This window comes from Anopheles funestus, chromosome 3RL (assembly GCF_943734845.2).
Source record: "Anopheles funestus chromosome 3RL, idAnoFuneDA-416_04, whole genome shotgun sequence".
Lineage (NCBI taxonomy): Eukaryota > Metazoa > Arthropoda > Insecta > Diptera > Culicidae > Anopheles > Anopheles funestus.
In genome coordinates, this window is record NC_064599.1 from 44,535,015 (window position 1) to 44,554,578 (window position 19,564).

At 40.0% G+C, this 19,564-nt stretch overlaps 1 protein-coding gene across 1 annotated transcript; it reads right to left on the reverse strand.

Moving 5' to 3' along the window:
• Positions 1–1,199: 1,199 nt before the first annotated feature.
• Positions 1,200–15,311, reverse strand: LOC125769418 (uncharacterized). Its single transcript, XM_049438138.1, has 4 exons — positions 11,696–15,311; positions 4,117–5,466; positions 2,372–3,678; positions 1,200–1,214 (listed from the first exon to the last, which is right to left on the reverse strand). The coding sequence occupies exons 1-4, from the start codon at positions 14,085–14,087 to the stop codon at positions 1,200–1,202; spliced, it is 5,064 nt and encodes a 1,687-aa protein (XP_049294095.1). The 5' UTR covers positions 14,088–15,311.
• Between the last annotated feature and the right edge of the window lie 4,253 nt (positions 15,312–19,564).

Below are 19,564 nucleotides of genomic sequence, written 5' to 3' on the forward strand. Positions count from 1 at the left end.
TGTTTGTATTGGCAACATTAAATTTTTGATTGTCCTAACGTCTTTTAGGATAAAAGTCTTTTTTGATGCACCTCTAATTCTCAAATTTACGCTTTGACTTCCTTCATGGTCGGCCTTCGTACCTTGAGCCCAAACCAGTTGAAGTGGAATATTTTCTCCCGTTAAAGAGAGTTTCCTGGCGATTTTTGCATCTAATAGGGTTAGAGATGAACCCGGATCTAAAAAGGCGTATGTTTTAACGGATTTATCTTTGTTCATCAGTGTTACTGGTAACACTTGATAATGTGTCGAAGACGGCACTTGTACCTCGTGATGGTTATTAACGGCTTCTTGTTCAACTGCTGGAGTTGTTCCCGAAGGATGAAGCATTTTGTGATGTTTTGATGTACATCCATTAATACCACACTTTTGTGCGCTTCTACAAGCGTCTATGGCATGATTGTTTGATTTTAAACATCCTGCACAAAGACGTTTGTTTTTAACTATCTGTTGACGCTCTGTGACATTTTTATTCACTAAGGCGTAACATTTGATAGTTTCGTGTGGCTTATTGCATATTAAGCATTTTGCCTTTTGTTTGCTGGTTTCCGGTTGATCGGATCCTAGTTTTTTCGGCTTTGATTCGCCCTTTGACTCATGGACGTTAACGTGTCCCTTTTGAGTAAACGATTGTAACGTACTCATAACAGTTGCGGTTTTCGCATAAGGTTTAAGCCATTCGCATAGTTCGTCTAATGTTTGATCCCTTAGGCTGACTTTTTCCTTTGTTACATACTTGGCTCTATCGAGTTGTATGTTATAGGGAAGCTTTGACGTTAAATCAAGCACCAATCTATGATCACTGAGATAAGATGGTTCTTCCATGAGTGTAATTGTATGCACTAAATTTTCTAATGCATTTATCAAATCAACGACTATATTCTTTGAATCTTTTTTTAGTCGTTGTAATCCATTCAACAGTTCTAAATAAATTAGATCTGTTCCTCCAAATTTTTCTTCTAACCTTTTAATAATTTCGCCTACGTTTTTAGATTCCATCATAAGCTGTTGAACGTGCCTTATAATCCACTGGAGTGGAATTTACGCGAAGACGCGATTTTTACTTAAGTTCGCGGAAATGAAACGCGGACGCGACTGTTCTCGTTCGTTGTAAGATTGTAAGTGCTTTATTCGTAATTTCTTCCGCCTTATATACTAACTTATGGATTCTGAGTCTTAAAGGTAAAAGTGAGATGAAGGGATTAAAACGAGATGAAATCATTTCCATACGATAGCATTTGAGTTTGATCCCATAGCATTCGTAATGCTTCCTCTGTGTTTTATATTGATTGTTATGATGAGCATGATCAATTTACGCTTAAGGTCCGAAATTCATACGTTTATCCCAACACACTTCCGAGCTTGTTTACGCTTATGCGTAGCGCGCCATGACCCAATTTACTGGATGTTTTAAGATGCGATTTCGCATTCATGTCAACAGCACCCATAATGCATTATCAGTATTTCTTTTGATTCTCAATTTGCGATATCCGGTGCCCGAACATGATCGCCTGAACGTACGACCTAACGCTTAAGATCAGAACGCGTGCTGATTGTTTATGTTTTCGCGCGTCGCGCTGTGACCGTTTTATGTTTCGATTCTCGTTTAACGCTTAAGGGTCTGAACGCGTTCTGGTTTGTCTTTGTTTTATACGTATCGCGTAGTGACCTACTTTACCGTTTAATAGATTTGAAAATGTGTTCAAAAAACGTGAATCAGAACGATTGATCGTTGCGTTCACAACATTCCGGCCCTCGTAAAACTATAAGTTTTACCAAAATACGCAACGTCTTAGCTATGAAGAAAATGAGAATGAAAGGTGTAATCTAACTTTTCGTTATTTACCTAATAAAATGCGTGCAATCATTGACGTTCGCAATTGTTGTTACGCGAAGAGCACTGCGGTTGAGGATGTGAAGCTGTAGGAGTCGTCATCTCGTTATTTGCTGGAGGCGCGACGGTTTTAAGCGATGGAAGCAGAAACCTCGGTTTTCCGTGGCACGGAATTACCTCAATTGTGTGCGGTTCTTCATTTCGTTGTTCTTCTAGCGGAGTGTTGACGTAGTCTCGCGTGCTTGCTTTGTTGGCTGCTTGCTGTCTATGGCCGCGATGAGATAGCAGATTGGTCAAGGAGTCCCAAAAGGATGCTAACAATTGCCATCCTACTCCGTAGATTTCGAATAGAATTCTGCCATGTATTATTGTATCTATTATGAACTTAATAGTTCTTCCACATACATAGATACCGATAGCTGTTGACGTAATGTTTCCGAGCCAAGTTGACCAAGAGACTAGTTTAGACCAGTATTTTTTGAAAGCGTTGTGAATTACCTTTTCTGACACGAGTCCATCGAAGGTAAATCCTTGCAGATTCGGATGTTCACCGTTGATCATCTTATGTAGTACTGATGTCGCTATTCTTTTATCTCCTTGTTCATACACCATATTTTTCATTTTTTGTAGGCTTTCGGCGTCGTAGACACCGCTCTCCATTAGATTCGGCAATGGTGTGTATGTCCAGCTCGTTACGATATCGGTTGTTAGTTGCTGTGGTGCTGTTGTTTCACGCAAACGTTGGTCGGTCGTATACCATCTTCCACCGATGGTAAATTTCGCAGGCAAGAGCGGAGTGCAATCCATTTGCGTGCCTCTTAGTTGTAACATTCTGGTTACTGGAGCTATGAACATTGACCGGTTATTGTATTTTACCGGAATCTCCTGATAGCAGTCTTCTTTGCTTTCGTATGTAACGTAGACTGGCTTACATTCAAGGATGTATAATACTTCTGCTGCTACGACGGCCGTATATCCGGGACGTTTCACCAGGTTTGTGACGAATTCACTAGGATTTAGTCGAGCCAGAGTCAGCTTGGTTTCCAGAAGTGCCTTATCGATTTTGCACATCTCGGTCATTACTGTGAAGTATACGTCGTTTAACTTTTGGCCGAGATAGTTTTCTACCAGAGTGATTTTTGAATTGAAGTACGTGAATAAGTCGAGGTTTCTTCCGTCGACCGCTTTTCGTTGGAATGGCGATTGATAACCACTTAGCTCGAGGACGAACATCTTAGGATGGTCGGTGACGTAGCTATTGAAGCCGCATATCTGTGTAGCGTCTCGAGCTCTTATCGAAAACATATGCTCTTTCGAGATTAAGGTGTAGACTGTGTTCGCTGCATTTACCTTTGCATTATCGATGGTTTTGTTTACAATACCTTCATAGACGATTTCGAAGTCGTTTCGCTCGCATTGCCGCCGCAGGTCCACTTCCCAGGTGAGGTAGCCGTAATCTGGATCTAGACACCAACCCGTTGTATGCGCGCAAACAAGACCACTACGCAGCGTGATTTGATCGTTCTCGAGGTCTGCCGTAGCCACGTAGTCGTATAACCCGATTTCGTACTCGTAGTATACCAACGCGTTTTCCCACGTGTAGCTCGATGTCCGATACGTTCCTCCGCTGCAAGCTGTTCCCTGGATGCTGCCAACGATGAGTGCTTCCCCCCTTGTGGTGTGATTGCGACGCAATTCCCTAACCTTCGTATTGATTGATAAAGCAATTTCTCCTAACGTTTGAGCTAGTTTACACTCCTGTGGTGTAAATTCCTTAACGATATATTCATAGCTTCGTTCATAATCTGATATGTGTGAAAAGGTGCCACAATGTTTAATTGACCGTTTAATGATTACTTTACATTGATGAACGTGAACAATAGTTTTTGGGCTTCTTTGTAATACTTGGATACGTATTTCTTCAGTCGAAACGTTTTTGGATGGCGGAACGCAAGATGCTACGTCCATAAGGGAGTAGCTGGTGATATTTATATCGTTGTTAGCGCAGTCATACGCTATTAAACCCCTTGCTGATTCCCCAATTGCTTGTGCTGAAAGAAACAAAAGTATTAGTATGGCCATGGTAATGGTATTTAATTTAATGAATTTAGCTTGTAACGGCATCTCTTTTATTTGTACCGCCTCCGGCCCTCGTTTGAAAGCCGACACTTTTGTAGTGTTTGCTATTAATGTGTTTCTATACCAATTGCAGGGTTTGATTTTATTCTTTTTTCCTTTTATACCTGCTCGGCCACGATCCTGATTGCAGGGCGTTTTCGGTTTTTCAAATATCGCACCTACAAACTCAGGATTTTCGTTTTCTACCGTTTCGACGGTTACGTCTTTAGGCCACTCTTTTCGATCGAGTGCCAAGAACCTTGGCCCTGTTAGCCATATTGAAGGTTTTGTTATAACCTTTGTAGCTTCATCTGCTGGATTCAATTCTGATGGTACCCATCTCCATTGATTCATTGTTGTTGTATCGAGAATTTCTCCGATACGATGGGCAACAAACGGTTTGTATTTACGATGAGAGGATTTTATCCATGCCAACACCGTTTTAGAATCGCTCCAAAATGTTGTTTCGGATGCTTTGATTCTCATTTCACCTTTTACCGTGTCCAGCAGCCTAACCCCTAATAATGCAGCTTGTAGTTCTAAACGAGGAATTGATAACATCTTTATTGGTGCCACTCGAGCCTTGGCTGCGAGAATCTGAACGTGCGGTTTACCATTGTCCACGCTTCTGGCGTAGATAACGGCCGCAAACGCCTTATCGGAAGCGTCTACAAAGGTGTGTAGCTCTATTTCCGATGTGGGCGATTTCATGATCCATCTAGGAATACGAATATGTTTGGTCTGCTCGATGTATTTCAACCAAGTGTTCCATATTACAAATAAATTATCTGAAATTGGTACGTCCCATTCATTCGTCTCTTTATGCACTTCCTGCATAAGAATTTTTCCTTGTATCGTAACGTTGGATATTAATCCTAACGGATCAAAAAAGCTCATGACAAATGATAGTACTTCCCGTTTGGTGGGAGGCCTTAACTTGAGAGACACATCGGCTGGTAGTTTATCTAATTTCGAATGAAATCCGATGTTATCCTTTTTAGTATTCCAATAAATGCCAAGTATTTTTGATTCCTCATTTTTGCTTTCTTGCACCTTTATGTTATCTTCGTCGATCCTATCACTTGATATAGTATTGAGCAACTCCTTATTATTTGAACAGAATTTGGTAATAAAGAAGCCCCCTTCATCGTGAGCTTTTATAACCTGTTCCACTGTTTCTATTGCCTTGTTTATTGAATTAAAGCTGTCATTATAATCGTCGACATAATGTTGATGTACGATTGGTGTTAATGCTAGCGGATATTTATCCTTTAGCCGTTCGGCATTGGAATTTTTTGCAGCCTGTGCGCAGGCTGGTGAGCAGGTAGCGCCAAAGGTCATTACCTGCATGACATAAGTGTCTGGACTACGATTTTCGCAGTCTCGCCAAAGAAATCTTTGGGTGTTTTGATCCTCTTTGCGGATCTTTACCTGGTGAAACATTTCTTTTATGTCACCACAAATGGCATATTTACCTTCACGGAATCTTAGAAGAATTCCGAACAATGAGGTTGTGCCATCTGGCCCTGATAATAAGGCCGAATTTAGCGAATGTCCTTTTATTTTCGCTGCTGCGTCAAACACTAATCTTGGTTTGGGCGGGATTTTATTTATATTTATTACTATAAAGTGTGGTAAATAAAACGTGTTCGACGGCTTTATTTCAGTTTCCCAAGGTTCTAGTTTTCTAGCATAACCCTTTTCTACATAGCTTGCGAAAGTTGTCAATGCCCAGTCCTTTAGTTCTGGATCTTGTTGCAATTTCTTCTCCAAGCTTATGAGTCTTGACATTGCATAGTCAAGGCTAGCGGGAAATTGATGATTATCCTTTTTCCATAACAAACCAACTTCATAACGTCCATCTTTGAATTTCAAAGTGCTTGCTAGGATTTGTTTTGCCCTTTTTTCTTCTTCCGATTCCGGAAGTTGTTTTATTGGTTTTACACCAAAGTCTTCGACTGAAAAATAGTTAGACATCATCTTTTGGATATCTTCCTGTTCTTGGATAACCATTGAAAAAGTCGTATTTTCATTATCCGAATTTCTTCCGTAAACGAGCCAACCTAATTTGGTTTTCATAGCAATGGGCTCTCCTTGTTTACCATATCGATGCTTTAGCCCCATTAACAATTGATTATGTTTTATACCGATTACGATTGTCGGCTGTACATTCTCAAACTCATTAATCGGTAAATTTTTCAAATAAGAGTACTTAAGACACAATTCGTTATAGTTTAATGTTTGTATTGGCAACATTAAATTTTTGATTGTCCTAACGTCTTTTAGGATAAAAGTCTTTTTTGATGCACCTCTAATTCTCAAATTTACGCTTTGACTTCCTTCATGGTCGGCCTTCGTACCTTGAGCCCAAACCAGTTGAAGTGGAATATTTTCTCCCGTTAAAGAGAGTTTCCTGGCGATTTTTGCATCTAATAGGGTTAGAGATGAACCCGGATCTAAAAAGGCGTATGTTTTAACGGATTTATCTTTGTTCATCAGTGTTACTGGTAACACTTGATAATGTGTCGAAGACGGCACTTGTACCTCGTGATGGTTATTAACGGCTTCTTGTTCAACTGCTGGAGTTGTTCCCGAAGGATGAAGCATTTTGTGATGTTTTGATGTACATCCATTAATACCACACTTTTGTGCGCTTCTACAAGCGTCTATGGCATGATTGTTTGATTTTAAACATCCTGCACAAAGACGTTTGTTTTTAACTATCTGTTGACGCTCTGTGACATTTTTATTCACTAAGGCGTAACATTTGATAGTTTCGTGTGGCTTATTGCATATTAAGCATTTTGCCTTTTGTTTGCTGGTTTCCGGTTGATCGGATCCTAGTTTTTTCGGCTTTGATTCGCCCTTTGACTCATGGACGTTAACGTGTCCCTTTTGAGTAAACGATTGTAACGTACTCATAACAGTTGCGGTTTTCGCATAAGGTTTAAGCCATTCGCATAGTTCGTCTAATGTTTGATCCCTTAGGCTGACTTTTTCCTTTGTTACATACTTGGCTCTATCGAGTTGTATGTTATAGGGAAGCTTTGACGTTAAATCAAGCACCAATCTATGATCACTGAGATAAGATGGTTCTTCCATGAGTGTAATTGTATGCACTAAATTTTCTAATGCATTTATCAAATCAACGACTATATTCTTTGAATCTTTTTTTAGTCGTTGTAATCCATTCAACAGTTCTAAATAAATTAGATCTGTTCCTCCAAATTTTTCTTCTAACCTTTTAATAATTTCGCCTACGTTTTTAGATTCCATCATAAGCTGTTGAACGTGCCTTATAATCCACTGGAGTGGAATTTACGCGAAGACGCGATTTTTACTTAAGTTCGCGGAAATGAAACGCGGACGCGACTGTTCTCGTTCGTTGTAAGATTGTAAGTGCTTTATTCGTAATTTCTTCCGCCTTATATACTAACTTATGGATTCTGAGTCTTAAAGGTAAAAGTGAGATGAAGGGATTAAAACGAGATGAAATCATTTCCATACGATAGCATTTGAGTTTGATCCCATAGCATTCGTAATGCTTCCTCTGTGTTTTATATTGATTGTTATGATGAGCATGATCAATTTACGCTTAAGGTCCGAAATTCATACGTTTATCCCAACACACTTCCGAGCTTGTTTACGCTTATGCGTAGCGCGCCATGACCCAATTTACTGGATGTTTTAAGATGCGATTTCGCATTCATGTCAACAGCACCCATAATGCATTATCAGTATTTCTTTTGATTCTCAATTTGCGATATCCGGTGCCCGAACATGATCGCCTGAACGTACGACCTAACGCTTAAGATCAGAACGCGTGCTGATTGTTTATGTTTTCGCGCGTCGCGCTGTGACCGTTTTATGTTTCGATTCTCGTTTAACGCTTAAGGGTCTGAACGCGTTCTGGTTTGTCTTTGTTTTATACGTATCGCGTAGTGACCTACTTTACCGTTTAATAGATTTGAAAATGTGTTCAAAAAACGTGAATCAGAACGATTGATCGTTGCGTTCACAACATTCCGGCCCTCGTAAAACTATAAGTTTTACCAAAATACGCAACGTCTTAGCTATGAAGAAAATGAGAATGAAAGGTGTAATCTAACTTTTCGTTATTTACCTAATAAAATGCGTGCAATCATTGACGTTCGCAATTGTTGTTACGCGAAGAGCACTGCGGTTGAGGATGTGAAGCTGTAGGAGTCGTCATCTCGTTATTTGCTGGAGGCGCGACGGTTTTAAGCGATGGAAGCAGAAACCTCGGTTTTCCGTGGCACGGAATTACCTCAATTGTGTGCGGTTCTTCATTTCGTTGTTCTTCTAGCGGAGTGTTGACGTAGTCTCGCGTGCTTGCTTTGTTGGCTGCTTGCTGTCTATGGCCGCGATGAGATAGCAGATTGGTCAAGGAGTCCCAAAAGGATGCTAACAATTGCCATCCTACTCCGTAGATTTCGAATAGAATTCTGCCATGTATTATTGTATCTATTATGAACTTAATAGTTCTTCCACATACATAGATACCGATAGCTGTTGACGTAATGTTTCCGAGCCAAGTTGACCAAGAGACTAGTTTAGACCAGTATTTTTTGAAAGCGTTGTGAATTACCTTTTCTGACACGAGTCCATCGAAGGTAAATCCTTGCAGATTCGGATGTTCACCGTTGATCATCTTATGTAGTACTGATGTCGCTATTCTTTTATCTCCTTGTTCATACACCATATTTTTCATTTTTTGTAGGCTTTCGGCGTCGTAGACACCGCTCTCCATTAGATTCGGCAATGGTGTGTATGTCCAGCTCGTTACGATATCGGTTGTTAGTTGCTGTGGTGCTGTTGTTTCACGCAAACGTTGGTCGGTCGTATACCATCTTCCACCGATGGTAAATTTCGCAGGCAAGAGCGGAGTGCAATCCATTTGCGTGCCTCTTAGTTGTAACATTCTGGTTACTGGAGCTATGAACATTGACCGGTTATTGTATTTTACCGGAATCTCCTGATAGCAGTCTTCTTTGCTTTCGTATGTAACGTAGACTGGCTTACATTCAAGGATGTATAATACTTCTGCTGCTACGACGGCCGTATATCCGGGACGTTTCACCAGGTTTGTGACGAATTCACTAGGATTTAGTCGAGCCAGAGTCAGCTTGGTTTCCAGAAGTGCCTTATCGATTTTGCACATCTCGGTCATTACTGTGAAGTATACGTCGTTTAACTTTTGGCCGAGATAGTTTTCTACCAGAGTGATTTTTGAATTGAAGTACGTGAATAAGTCGAGGTTTCTTCCGTCGACCGCTTTTCGTTGGAATGGCGATTGATAACCACTTAGCTCGAGGACGAACATCTTAGGATGGTCGGTGACGTAGCTATTGAAGCCGCATATCTGTGTAGCGTCTCGAGCTCTTATCGAAAACATATGCTCTTTCGAGATTAAGGTGTAGACTGTGTTCGCTGCATTTACCTTTGCATTATCGATGGTTTTGTTTACAATACCTTCATAGACGATTTCGAAGTCGTTTCGCTCGCATTGCCGCCGCAGGTCCACTTCCCAGGTGAGGTAGCCGTAATCTGGATCTAGACACCAACCCGTTGTATGCGCGCAAACAAGACCACTACGCAGCGTGATTTGATCGTTCTCGAGGTCTGCCGTAGCCACGTAGTCGTATAACCCGATTTCGTACTCGTAGTATACCAACGCGTTTTCCCACGTGTAGCTCGATGTCCGATACGTTCCTCCGCTGCAAGCTGTTCCCTGGATGCTGCCAACGATGAGTGCTTCCCCCCTTGTGGTGTGATTGCGACGCAATTCCCTAACCTTCGTATTGATTGATAAAGCAATTTCTCCTAACGTTTGAGCTAGTTTACACTCCTGTGGTGTAAATTCCTTAACGATATATTCATAGCTTCGTTCATAATCTGATATGTGTGAAAAGGTGCCACAATGTTTAATTGACCGTTTAATGATTACTTTACATTGATGAACGTGAACAATAGTTTTTGGGCTTCTTTGTAATACTTGGATACGTATTTCTTCAGTCGAAACGTTTTTGGATGGCGGAACGCAAGATGCTACGTCCATAAGGGAGTAGCTGGTGATATTTATATCGTTGTTAGCGCAGTCATACGCTATTAAACCCCTTGCTGATTCCCCAATTGCTTGTGCTGAAAGAAACAAAAGTATTAGTATGGCCATGGTAATGGTATTTAATTTAATGAATTTAGCTTGTAACGGCATCTCTTTTATTTGTACCGCCTCCGGCCCTCGTTTGAAAGCCGACACTTTTGTAGTGTTTGCTATTAATGTGTTTCTATACCAATTGCAGGGTTTGATTTTATTCTTTTTTCCTTTTATACCTGCTCGGCCACGATCCTGATTGCAGGGCGTTTTCGGTTTTTCAAATATCGCACCTACAAACTCAGGATTTTCGTTTTCTACCGTTTCGACGGTTACGTCTTTAGGCCACTCTTTTCGATCGAGTGCCAAGAACCTTGGCCCTGTTAGCCATATTGAAGGTTTTGTTATAACCTTTGTAGCTTCATCTGCTGGATTCAATTCTGATGGTACCCATCTCCATTGATTCATTGTTGTTGTATCGAGAATTTCTCCGATACGATGGGCAACAAACGGTTTGTATTTACGATGAGAGGATTTTATCCATGCCAACACCGTTTTAGAATCGCTCCAAAATGTTGTTTCGGATGCTTTGATTCTCATTTCACCTTTTACCGTGTCCAGCAGCCTAACCCCTAATAATGCAGCTTGTAGTTCTAAACGAGGAATTGATAACATCTTTATTGGTGCCACTCGAGCCTTGGCTGCGAGAATCTGAACGTGCGGTTTACCATTGTCCACGCTTCTGGCGTAGATAACGGCCGCAAACGCCTTATCGGAAGCGTCTACAAAGGTGTGTAGCTCTATTTCCGATGTGGGCGATTTCATGATCCATCTAGGAATACGAATATGTTTGGTCTGCTCGATGTATTTCAACCAAGTGTTCCATATTACAAATAAATTATCTGAAATTGGTACGTCCCATTCATTCGTTTCTTTATGCACTTCCTGCATAAGAATTTTTCCTTGTATCGTAACGTTGGATATTAATCCTAACGGATCAAAAAGGCTCATGACAAATGATAGTACCTCTCGCTTGGTGGGAGGCCTTAACTTTAGAGACACATCGGCTGGTAGTTTATCTAATTTCGAATGAAATCCGATGTTATCCTTTTTAGTATTCCAATAAATGCCAAGTATTTTTGATTCCTCATTTTTGCTTTCTTGCACCTTTATGTTATCTTCGTCGACCCTATCACTTGATATAGTATCGAGCAACTCTTTATTATTTGAACAGAATTTGGTAATAAAGAAGCCCCCTTCATCGTGAGCCTTTATAACCTGTTCCACTGTTTCTATTGCCTTGTTTATTGAATTAAAGCTGTCATTATAATCGTCGACATAATGTTGATGTACGATTGGTGTTAATGCTAGCGGATATTTATCCTTTAACCGTTCGGCATTGGAATTTTTTGCAGCCTGTGCGCAGACTGGTGACCAGGTAGCGCCAAAGGTCATTACCTGCATGACATAAGTGTCTGGACTACGATTTTCGCAGTCTCGCCAAAGAAATCTTTGGGTGTTTTGATCCTCTTTGCGGATCTTTACCTGGTGGAACATTTCCTTTATGTCACCACAAATAGCATATTTACCTTCACGGAATCTTAAAAGAATTCCGAATAACGAGGTTGTGCTATCTGGCCCTGATAATAAGGCCGAATTTAGCGAATGTCCTTTTATTTTCGCTGCTGCGTCAAACACTAATCTTGGTTTGGGCGGGATTTTATTTTTATTTATTACTATAAAGTGTGGTAAATAAAACGTGTTCGACGGCTTTATTTCAGTTTCCCAAGGTTCTAGTTTTCTAGCATAACCCTTTTCTACATAGCTTGCGAAAGTTGTCAATGCCCAGTCCTTTAGTTCTGGATCTCTTTGCAATTTCTTCTCCAAGCTTATGAGTCTTGACATTGCATAGTCAAGGCTAGCGGGAAATTGATGATTATCCTTTTTCCATAACAAACCGACTTCATAACGTCCATCTTTGCATTTCAAAGTGCTTGCTAGGATTTGTTTTGCCCTTTTTTCTTGTTCCGATTCCGGAAGTTGTTTTATTGGTTTTACACCAAAATCTTCAACTGAAAAATAGTTAGACATCATCTTTTGGATATCTACCTGTTCTTGGATAACCATTGAAAAATTCGTATTTTCATTATCCGAATTTCTTCCGTAAACGAGCCAACCTAATTTGGTTTTCATAGCAATGGGCTCTCCTTGTTTACCATATCGATGCTTTAGCCCCATTAACAATTGATTATGTTTTATACCGATTACGATTGTCGGTTGTACATTCTCAAATTCATTAATCGGTAAATTTTTCAAATAAGAGTACTTAAGACACAATTCGTTATAGTTTAATGTTTGTATTGGCAACATTAAATTTTTGATTGTCCTAACGTCTTTTAGGATAAAAGTCTTTTTTGATGCACCTCTAATTCTCAAATTTACGCTTTGACTTCCTTCATGGTCGGCCTTCGTACCTTGAGCCCAAACCAGTTGAAGTGGAATATTTTCTCCCGTTAAAGAGAGTTTCCTGGCGATTTTTGCATCTAATAGGGTTAGAGATGAACCCGGATCTAAAAAGGCGTATGTTTTAACGGATTTATCTTTGTTCATCAATGTTACTGGTAACACTTGATAATGCGTCGAAGACGGCACTTGTACTTCGTGATGGTTATTAACGGCTTCTTGTTCAACTGCTGGAGTTGTTCCCGAAGGATGAAGCATTTTGTGATGTTTTGATGTACATCCATTAATACCACACTTTTGTGCGCTTCTACAAGCGTCTATGGCATGATTGTTTGATTTTAAACATCCTGCACAAAGACGTTTGTTTTTAACTATCTGTTGACGCTCTGTGACATTTTTATTCACTAAGGCGTAACATTTGATAGTTTCGTGTGGCTTATTGCATATTAAGCATTTTGCCTTTTGTTTGCTGGTTTCCGGTTGATCGGATCCTAGTTTTTTCGGCTTTGATTCGCTCTTTGACTCATGGACGTTAACGTGTCCCTTTTGAGTAAACGATTGTAACGTACTCATAACAGTTGCGGTTTTCGCATAAGGTTTAAGCCATTCGCATAGTTCGTCTAATGTTTGATCCCTTAAGCTGACTTTTTCCTTAGTTACATACTTGGCTCTATCGAGTTGTATGTTATAGGGAAGCTTTGACGTTAAATCAAGCACCAATCTATGATCACTGAGATAGGATGGTTCTTCCATGAGTGTAATTGTATGCACTAAATTTTCTAATGCATTTATTAGATCAACGACTATATTCTTTGAATCTTTTTTTAGTCGTTGTAATCCATTCAACAGTTCTAAATAAATTAGATCTGTTCCTCCAAATTTTTCTTCTAACCTTTTAATAATTTCGCCTACGTTTTTAGATTCCATCATAAGCTGTTGAACGTGCCTTAAGGCGTCTCCGTTCAAAGCTTGTCTTAAACGGTTTAGATTTTCTAAATCCGTAAATTTGCCTTCTTCGTTTGTTTTGTCAAACGTTTGTTTGAAGTTTGTCCATTCTTTTGGATCACCTCCAAACTTTGGCAATTGCATCAAGGATTGTCTTCGTAAGAAGGTTTCCATGTGCGATGGACCTTTTCTTTCATCCATCATGGATTTGAAAGCGTTGAAAAATTCTTCCATCTGTTGCTTTTGGTTATCTACCATTTTTCCTTGGTTGATAACCATTTCTTTCATAGTGGTGTCCAAACTGGATTCGTCCATGCTTTCCTTTGTTCTTTCCCCATCCTTTTTTGCATATGCCTCCATCGCAGATTCCATACGTTTCAACTCGTATTTAATCTTTTGGCACTTGGGGCATAACCAGCAGTCGGCTGGTGTTGGACTGCGAGTCAGTCTAACGCATTGCAAATGGAACCATCGGTCGCATTCGAAGCATTCCGCCATTGTTTCTTCGGAGGTATCAATACCTTCACATAGGCGGCAGCTACCATTGCGGTTTTTAACAAAGTTGAAAGGCATTTTGGACGAATCTGCGATTTCCTTGCCGTATGATAAGAAAATTGGCTTACCTGAATAAGTTGACACTTTCCTCTTGTAAATCGGCAGGAGCTAGAACCGAACTGGAACTGGGATGGCTTCGCTGTGATGATGTTGCACGGTACTTCTCTGGGTTTCCCGCGTGTGTCGGAGCAATGTCTTTCACAATAGTTTTTAGAAACTTTCACAACACAACGTAAAGCACTAATGTTCCTATAATGGTTTAAGCTATATTTGTTGACACAGAATATAAGCAACGACGATTTTTGAAACGATCGAAGGTCGAAATCGGAGAATTAAAATATTCGGAGGTTGACGTAACAACCTTTAAACTTGAACAAAACGCTTAAACCACGGTTTAATTTCACTAATTTTTAAGCGATTTAACTTTGAACTTTTATCACTTTAAATTCAAACTTTAGTCGAATAAGTTCGACACTGGAGTTATGAGCACTTCTTTGCTATAACTCCTCTCTGGAGCCACCATATAATCCACTGGAGTGGAATTTACGCGAAGACGCGATTTTTACTTAAGTTCGCGGAAATGAAACGCGGACGCGACTGTTCTCGTTCGTTGTAAGATTGTAAGTGCTTTATTCGTAATTTCTTCCGCCTTATATACTAACTTATGGATTCTGAGTCTTAAAGGTAAAAGTGAGATGAAGGGATTAAAACGAGATGAAATCATTTCCATACGATAGCATTTGAGTTTGATCCCATAGCATTCGTAATGCTTCCTCTGTGTTTTATATTGATTGTTATGATGAGCATGATCAATTTACGCTTAAGGTCCGAAATTCATACGTTTATCCCAACACACTTCCGAGCTTGTTTACGCTTATGCGTAGCGCGCCATGACCCAATTTACTGGATGTTTTAAGATGCGATTTCGCATTCATGTCAACAGCACCCATAATGCATTATCAGTATTTCTTTTGATTCTCAATTTGCGATATCCGGTGCCCGAACATGATCGCCTGAACGTACGACCTAACGCTTAAGATCAGAACGCGTGCTGATTGTTTATGTTTTCGCGCGTCGCGCTGTGACCGTTTTATGTTTCGATTCTCGTTTAACGCTTAAGGGTCTGAACGCGTTCTGGTTTGTCTTTGTTTTATACGTATCGCGTAGTGACCTACTTTACCGTTTAATAGATTTGAAAATGTGTTCAAAAAACGTGAATCAGAACGATTGATCGTTGCGTTCACAACATGCCTTAAGGCGTCTCCGTTCAAAGCTTGTCTTAAACGGTTTAGATTTTCTAAATCCGTAAATTTGCCTTCTTCGTTTGTTTTGTCAAACGTTTGTTTGAAGTTTGTCCATTCTTTTGGATCACCTCCAAACTTTGGCAATTGCATCAAGGATTGCCTTCGTAAGAAGGTTTCCATGTGCGATGGACCTTTTCTTTCATCCATCATGGATTTGAAAGCGTTGAAAAATTCTTCCATCTGTTGCTTTTGGTTATCTACCATTTTTCCTTGGTTGATAACCATTTCTTTCATAGTGGTGTCCAAACTGGACTCGTCCATGCTTTCCTTTGTTCTTTCCCCATCCTTTTTTGCATATGCCTCCATCGCAGATTCCATACGTTTCAACTCGTATTTAATCTTTTGGCACTTGGGGCATAACCAGCAGTCGGCTGGTGTTGGACTGCGAGTCAGTCTAACGCACTGCAAATGGAACCAACGGTCGCATTCAAAGCATTCTGCCATTGTGTTTTCGCTGGTATCAATACCCTCGCACAAGCGACAGCTACCGTTTGGATTTTTAACAAAATTGAAAGGCATTTTGGACGAATCTGTGATTTCCTTGCCGTATTATGAGAAAAAACTGACTTACTTGGATAAGCTGATACTTTCCTCTTGTAGATCGGCAGGAGCTATAACCGTCTGGAACTGGGATGGCTTCGCTGTGATGATGTTGCACGGTACTTCTCTGGGTTTCCCGCGTGTGTCGGATCAATGTCAATGTCTTTCACAATAGTTTTTAGAAACTTTCACAACACAACGTAAAGCACTAATGTTCCTATAATGGTTTAAGCTATATTTGTTGACACAGAATATAAGCAACGACGATTTTGAAACGATCGAAGGTCGAAAACGGAGAATTAAAATATTCGGAGGTTGACGTTACAACCTTTAAACTTGAACAAACACTTAAACCACGGTTTAATTTCACTAATTTTTAAGCGATTTAACTTTGAACTTTTAATCACTTTAAATTCAAACTTTAGTCGAATAAGTTCGACACTGGAGTTATGAGCACTTCTTTTGCTATAACTCCTCTCTGGAGCCACCATATAATCCACTGGAGTGGAATTTACGCGAAGACGCGAATTTTACTTAAGTTCGCGGAAATGAAACGCGGACGCGACTGTTCTCGTTCGTTGTTAGATTGTAAGTGAGTCTTTATTTCTACAATATTTCCTTATATATTAACATGTGTTGATGGTGTTGGTTCTTATCCTACACGCCGTGAGTTGGTGTTAGTTTGGGAACGTGAGAGGTAAAATCCTAGTTTTATCTGTTAATGTTGTTTTAGGATTTGTCCGTTTGGTCATATCGTCTGGTTTGGCCGTTTTAGTTAATTGCACCGCGAGCATTGGTACATTTTTCCTGTCGACCTTTTGCCTGTCCCTATCTTTCCTGGACGCAAATATGTTGCTTGATCGGCTAGTTTCTTAAGGGATCGGATGCAGTTTATTGCATGCTACATATGGCACGGCGTGCGGGCGTAAGTTTGTTATCGCTATTTTTGTATCGCGCTTGTTCGTACGAAGGATGCTGTTTATTGTATTTGATTTATGCATTTCGAGACCTTTTTACCAATGATAACATAACGAAATGCTCTGTATTTAAAATATTTTGGATAATCGTTTGTTTAGGATAACGAAGTTGGTGGTCTCTAATTATGAATTGCATTTTGGATATGTTGAATCGCGTTTATTACTTAGCCTTTCCTGTTGCAGTATTTATACAGCTGCATGTTGAAGATATGAACCTAAGTTGACCAGGCGATCCCGCTTAGCATCCTGTTTATTTAGAACGGCGTACCATTCTTTGTTCATCTTTTTTTCTCGACCTTATTGCCTGTGCTACGTTCGTCCTGATCGACGTCGAGTCTAATGGATGGCTTGTAATTATCTTAAATGAACATATAATAGTTTGAAATGTATTTAAAAACGTGAATTAGAACGATTGATCGTTGCGTTCACAACAATGGCGATTATGTAGAAAAGTAGCCAAGACCTTGGCCTTTCCAACGGTGTATCGCTTTTTGTAAATAAATGTCATTTTCTATGAAAAAAACAAATTGGAGACCTTACTTTATTGTCAGCCCTCGTATCAGCGGCGGATCAAGCGGTACGCAAAGTAAGCGGCCGCGGGGGCCTCGAGCTGAAAGGGGGCCTCGAAGCAACGATTGTACCTAATATTTTCTTGGATGGGCCCCGAAAGACGACAGAACACACGTAATGGAGCCCGAGCAGAAGACCGTTCTCCAAGAAATGATATGAAGAACCAAGGCCCCCTGTTATATCAATGGGTTGTTTTTCCTTAAAAACCATATTTCTATTCGGCTGCGAAGTTGTAGGGACCTCCAAAAATGACTTCCCCCCCGGTCAACACTTTTGTAATCACTTAACTACCCGGTCACTTTTTTCAAAATTCAGCTGTCGATGTAACCATACTTTTGGGGCCCCAATTACCATTCCGCTTAGGGCCTCAGACAAGCTTGATCCGCCACTGCAATGTATTACATAGCCCGGGTAGGTGGTTATAGAAGTAAGGGATACAAATCGAATATTGAATTAAAAGTATATTTTAAAAAATTGCAAAAATCTGGCTTTTGTTTATATTATAGAAAACATGCTTTTTTAGGCATTCCTAAAATTTCAAGCCGATAGCTTCATTACATTAAATGTTACTAAGATTTAAAAGTACAAAACATACCCGGCTACGTGGTGGTCATTGAAATGAAGGTTAAACGTAGAGATGAGAATAACAACTCTTTTTAGTCAAGTGAGTCAACTCAGAGTGAATGATATTAGGAGTCAGCTCGTTTCACAACTCATTTCGGAATCATAAAAAACCCGGCATCAACGTATAAGTTAAGGTTCGGTCATTTTACTCACTGATGAGTGTAAGCATGTAGCCGTGGTGAGCCGAGTTGCAAAAAGAGTAAATACATGAGTTGAAACGAAAATGTGCGAGTGAGTTGAAACAAAAATGAAATGAAACAAAACTGAGATGAAACGAAACGTTACGTATGAGTTGAAACGGAATACATGTGAACAATTTTTTTTATTTAGTTTTGAGAGACTTTGAGCCCTGGTGGCTTCATTCGTCTCTTCATGTGAACAATACCCAAACTAGTCAAATTTATTCTGCATAGATCCACTATGACCGATCGGAGGAAGTGCCAAAAATTTCGGGCCCCTTTTAGCCTCGCGGCCCCGTGGCCGCTTAGTTTAGGTGGATGATCCGCCTCTGAGAAGGTTAATAAATATTCTAAATGTATCCCATTTCATGTCCTTGCCGATCAGACTAGCCCGCTTGTTCGCTTATACAGGTTTAATAGTTAGGCAGAGCGAGAAGTATATTCATTTGGCTAGTTTGGGTATTGTTCACATGTATTCCGTTTCAACTCATGTGTATCAAACGTTTCGTTTCAACTTAGTTTTGTTTCAACTCATTTTTGTTTCAACTCACTCGCACATTTTCGGTTCAACTCACGTATTTACTCTTTTTGCAACTCGACTCACCACGGCTACATGCTTACACTGATGAGTGACTAAGTGAAAAAAGAGTCACCAAAACTTCTCGTGGTGAGTGAACGAAACTCGTTCAATACAACGTTTCAACTCACTATCTCACTCTTACTTACTTTGCACATCTTTAGTTACCGTGCAAATAGACCTGGAGCGACATTTCTCACCGTGCAAATAGACCTGGAGCGATATTTCTCAGTGAGATATTTCGCAAAGTAGCTCAATTTAGCAAACAAAGGAAAATCGCTGGGTGAGACATTTCTTTGGCTACTGTGATGATATAATTCTATGTGTTTCTATGGCAACGACGTTTAGATGCTGTTTTTTATATATGAACTTTTCATCGCATTTCATCGCATCGCAACGAGAGATTTCTCACTGAGAAATATCGCTGCAGGTCTATTTGCACGGTCAGTGAGAGATCTCTCATTGCGATGCGATGAAATGCGATGAAAAGTTCATATATAAAAAACAGCATCTAAACGTCGTTGCCATAGAAACTCATAGAATTATATCATCACAGTAGCCAAAGAAATGTCTCGCCCAGCGATTTTCCTTTGTTTGCTAAATTGAGCTACTTTGCGAAATATCTCACTGAGAAATATCGCTCCAGGTCTATTTGCACGGTTAAACGCGACGAATTATGAGCTGTTCGGAGATATTAAATGCAAAAATTGATGATATATCATAT

Bases quoted from the DNA above. Each gene is read 5' to 3' on its own strand.
- LOC125769418 (XM_049438138.1), bottom strand. From the start codon at position 14,087: ATGCCTTTCAACTTTGTTAAAAACCGCAATGGTAGCTGCCGCCTATGT. The intron at 5,467-11,695 runs GTAAATATGCTA...GATTCCGTGAAG, and splicing joins TCTTTTAAGATTCCGTGAAG to GTAAATATGCCATTTGTGGT. The intron at 3,679-4,116 runs GTATAAAAGGAA...CACACATATCAG, and splicing joins TCAGGATCGTGGCCGAGCAG to ATTATGAACGAAGCTATGAA.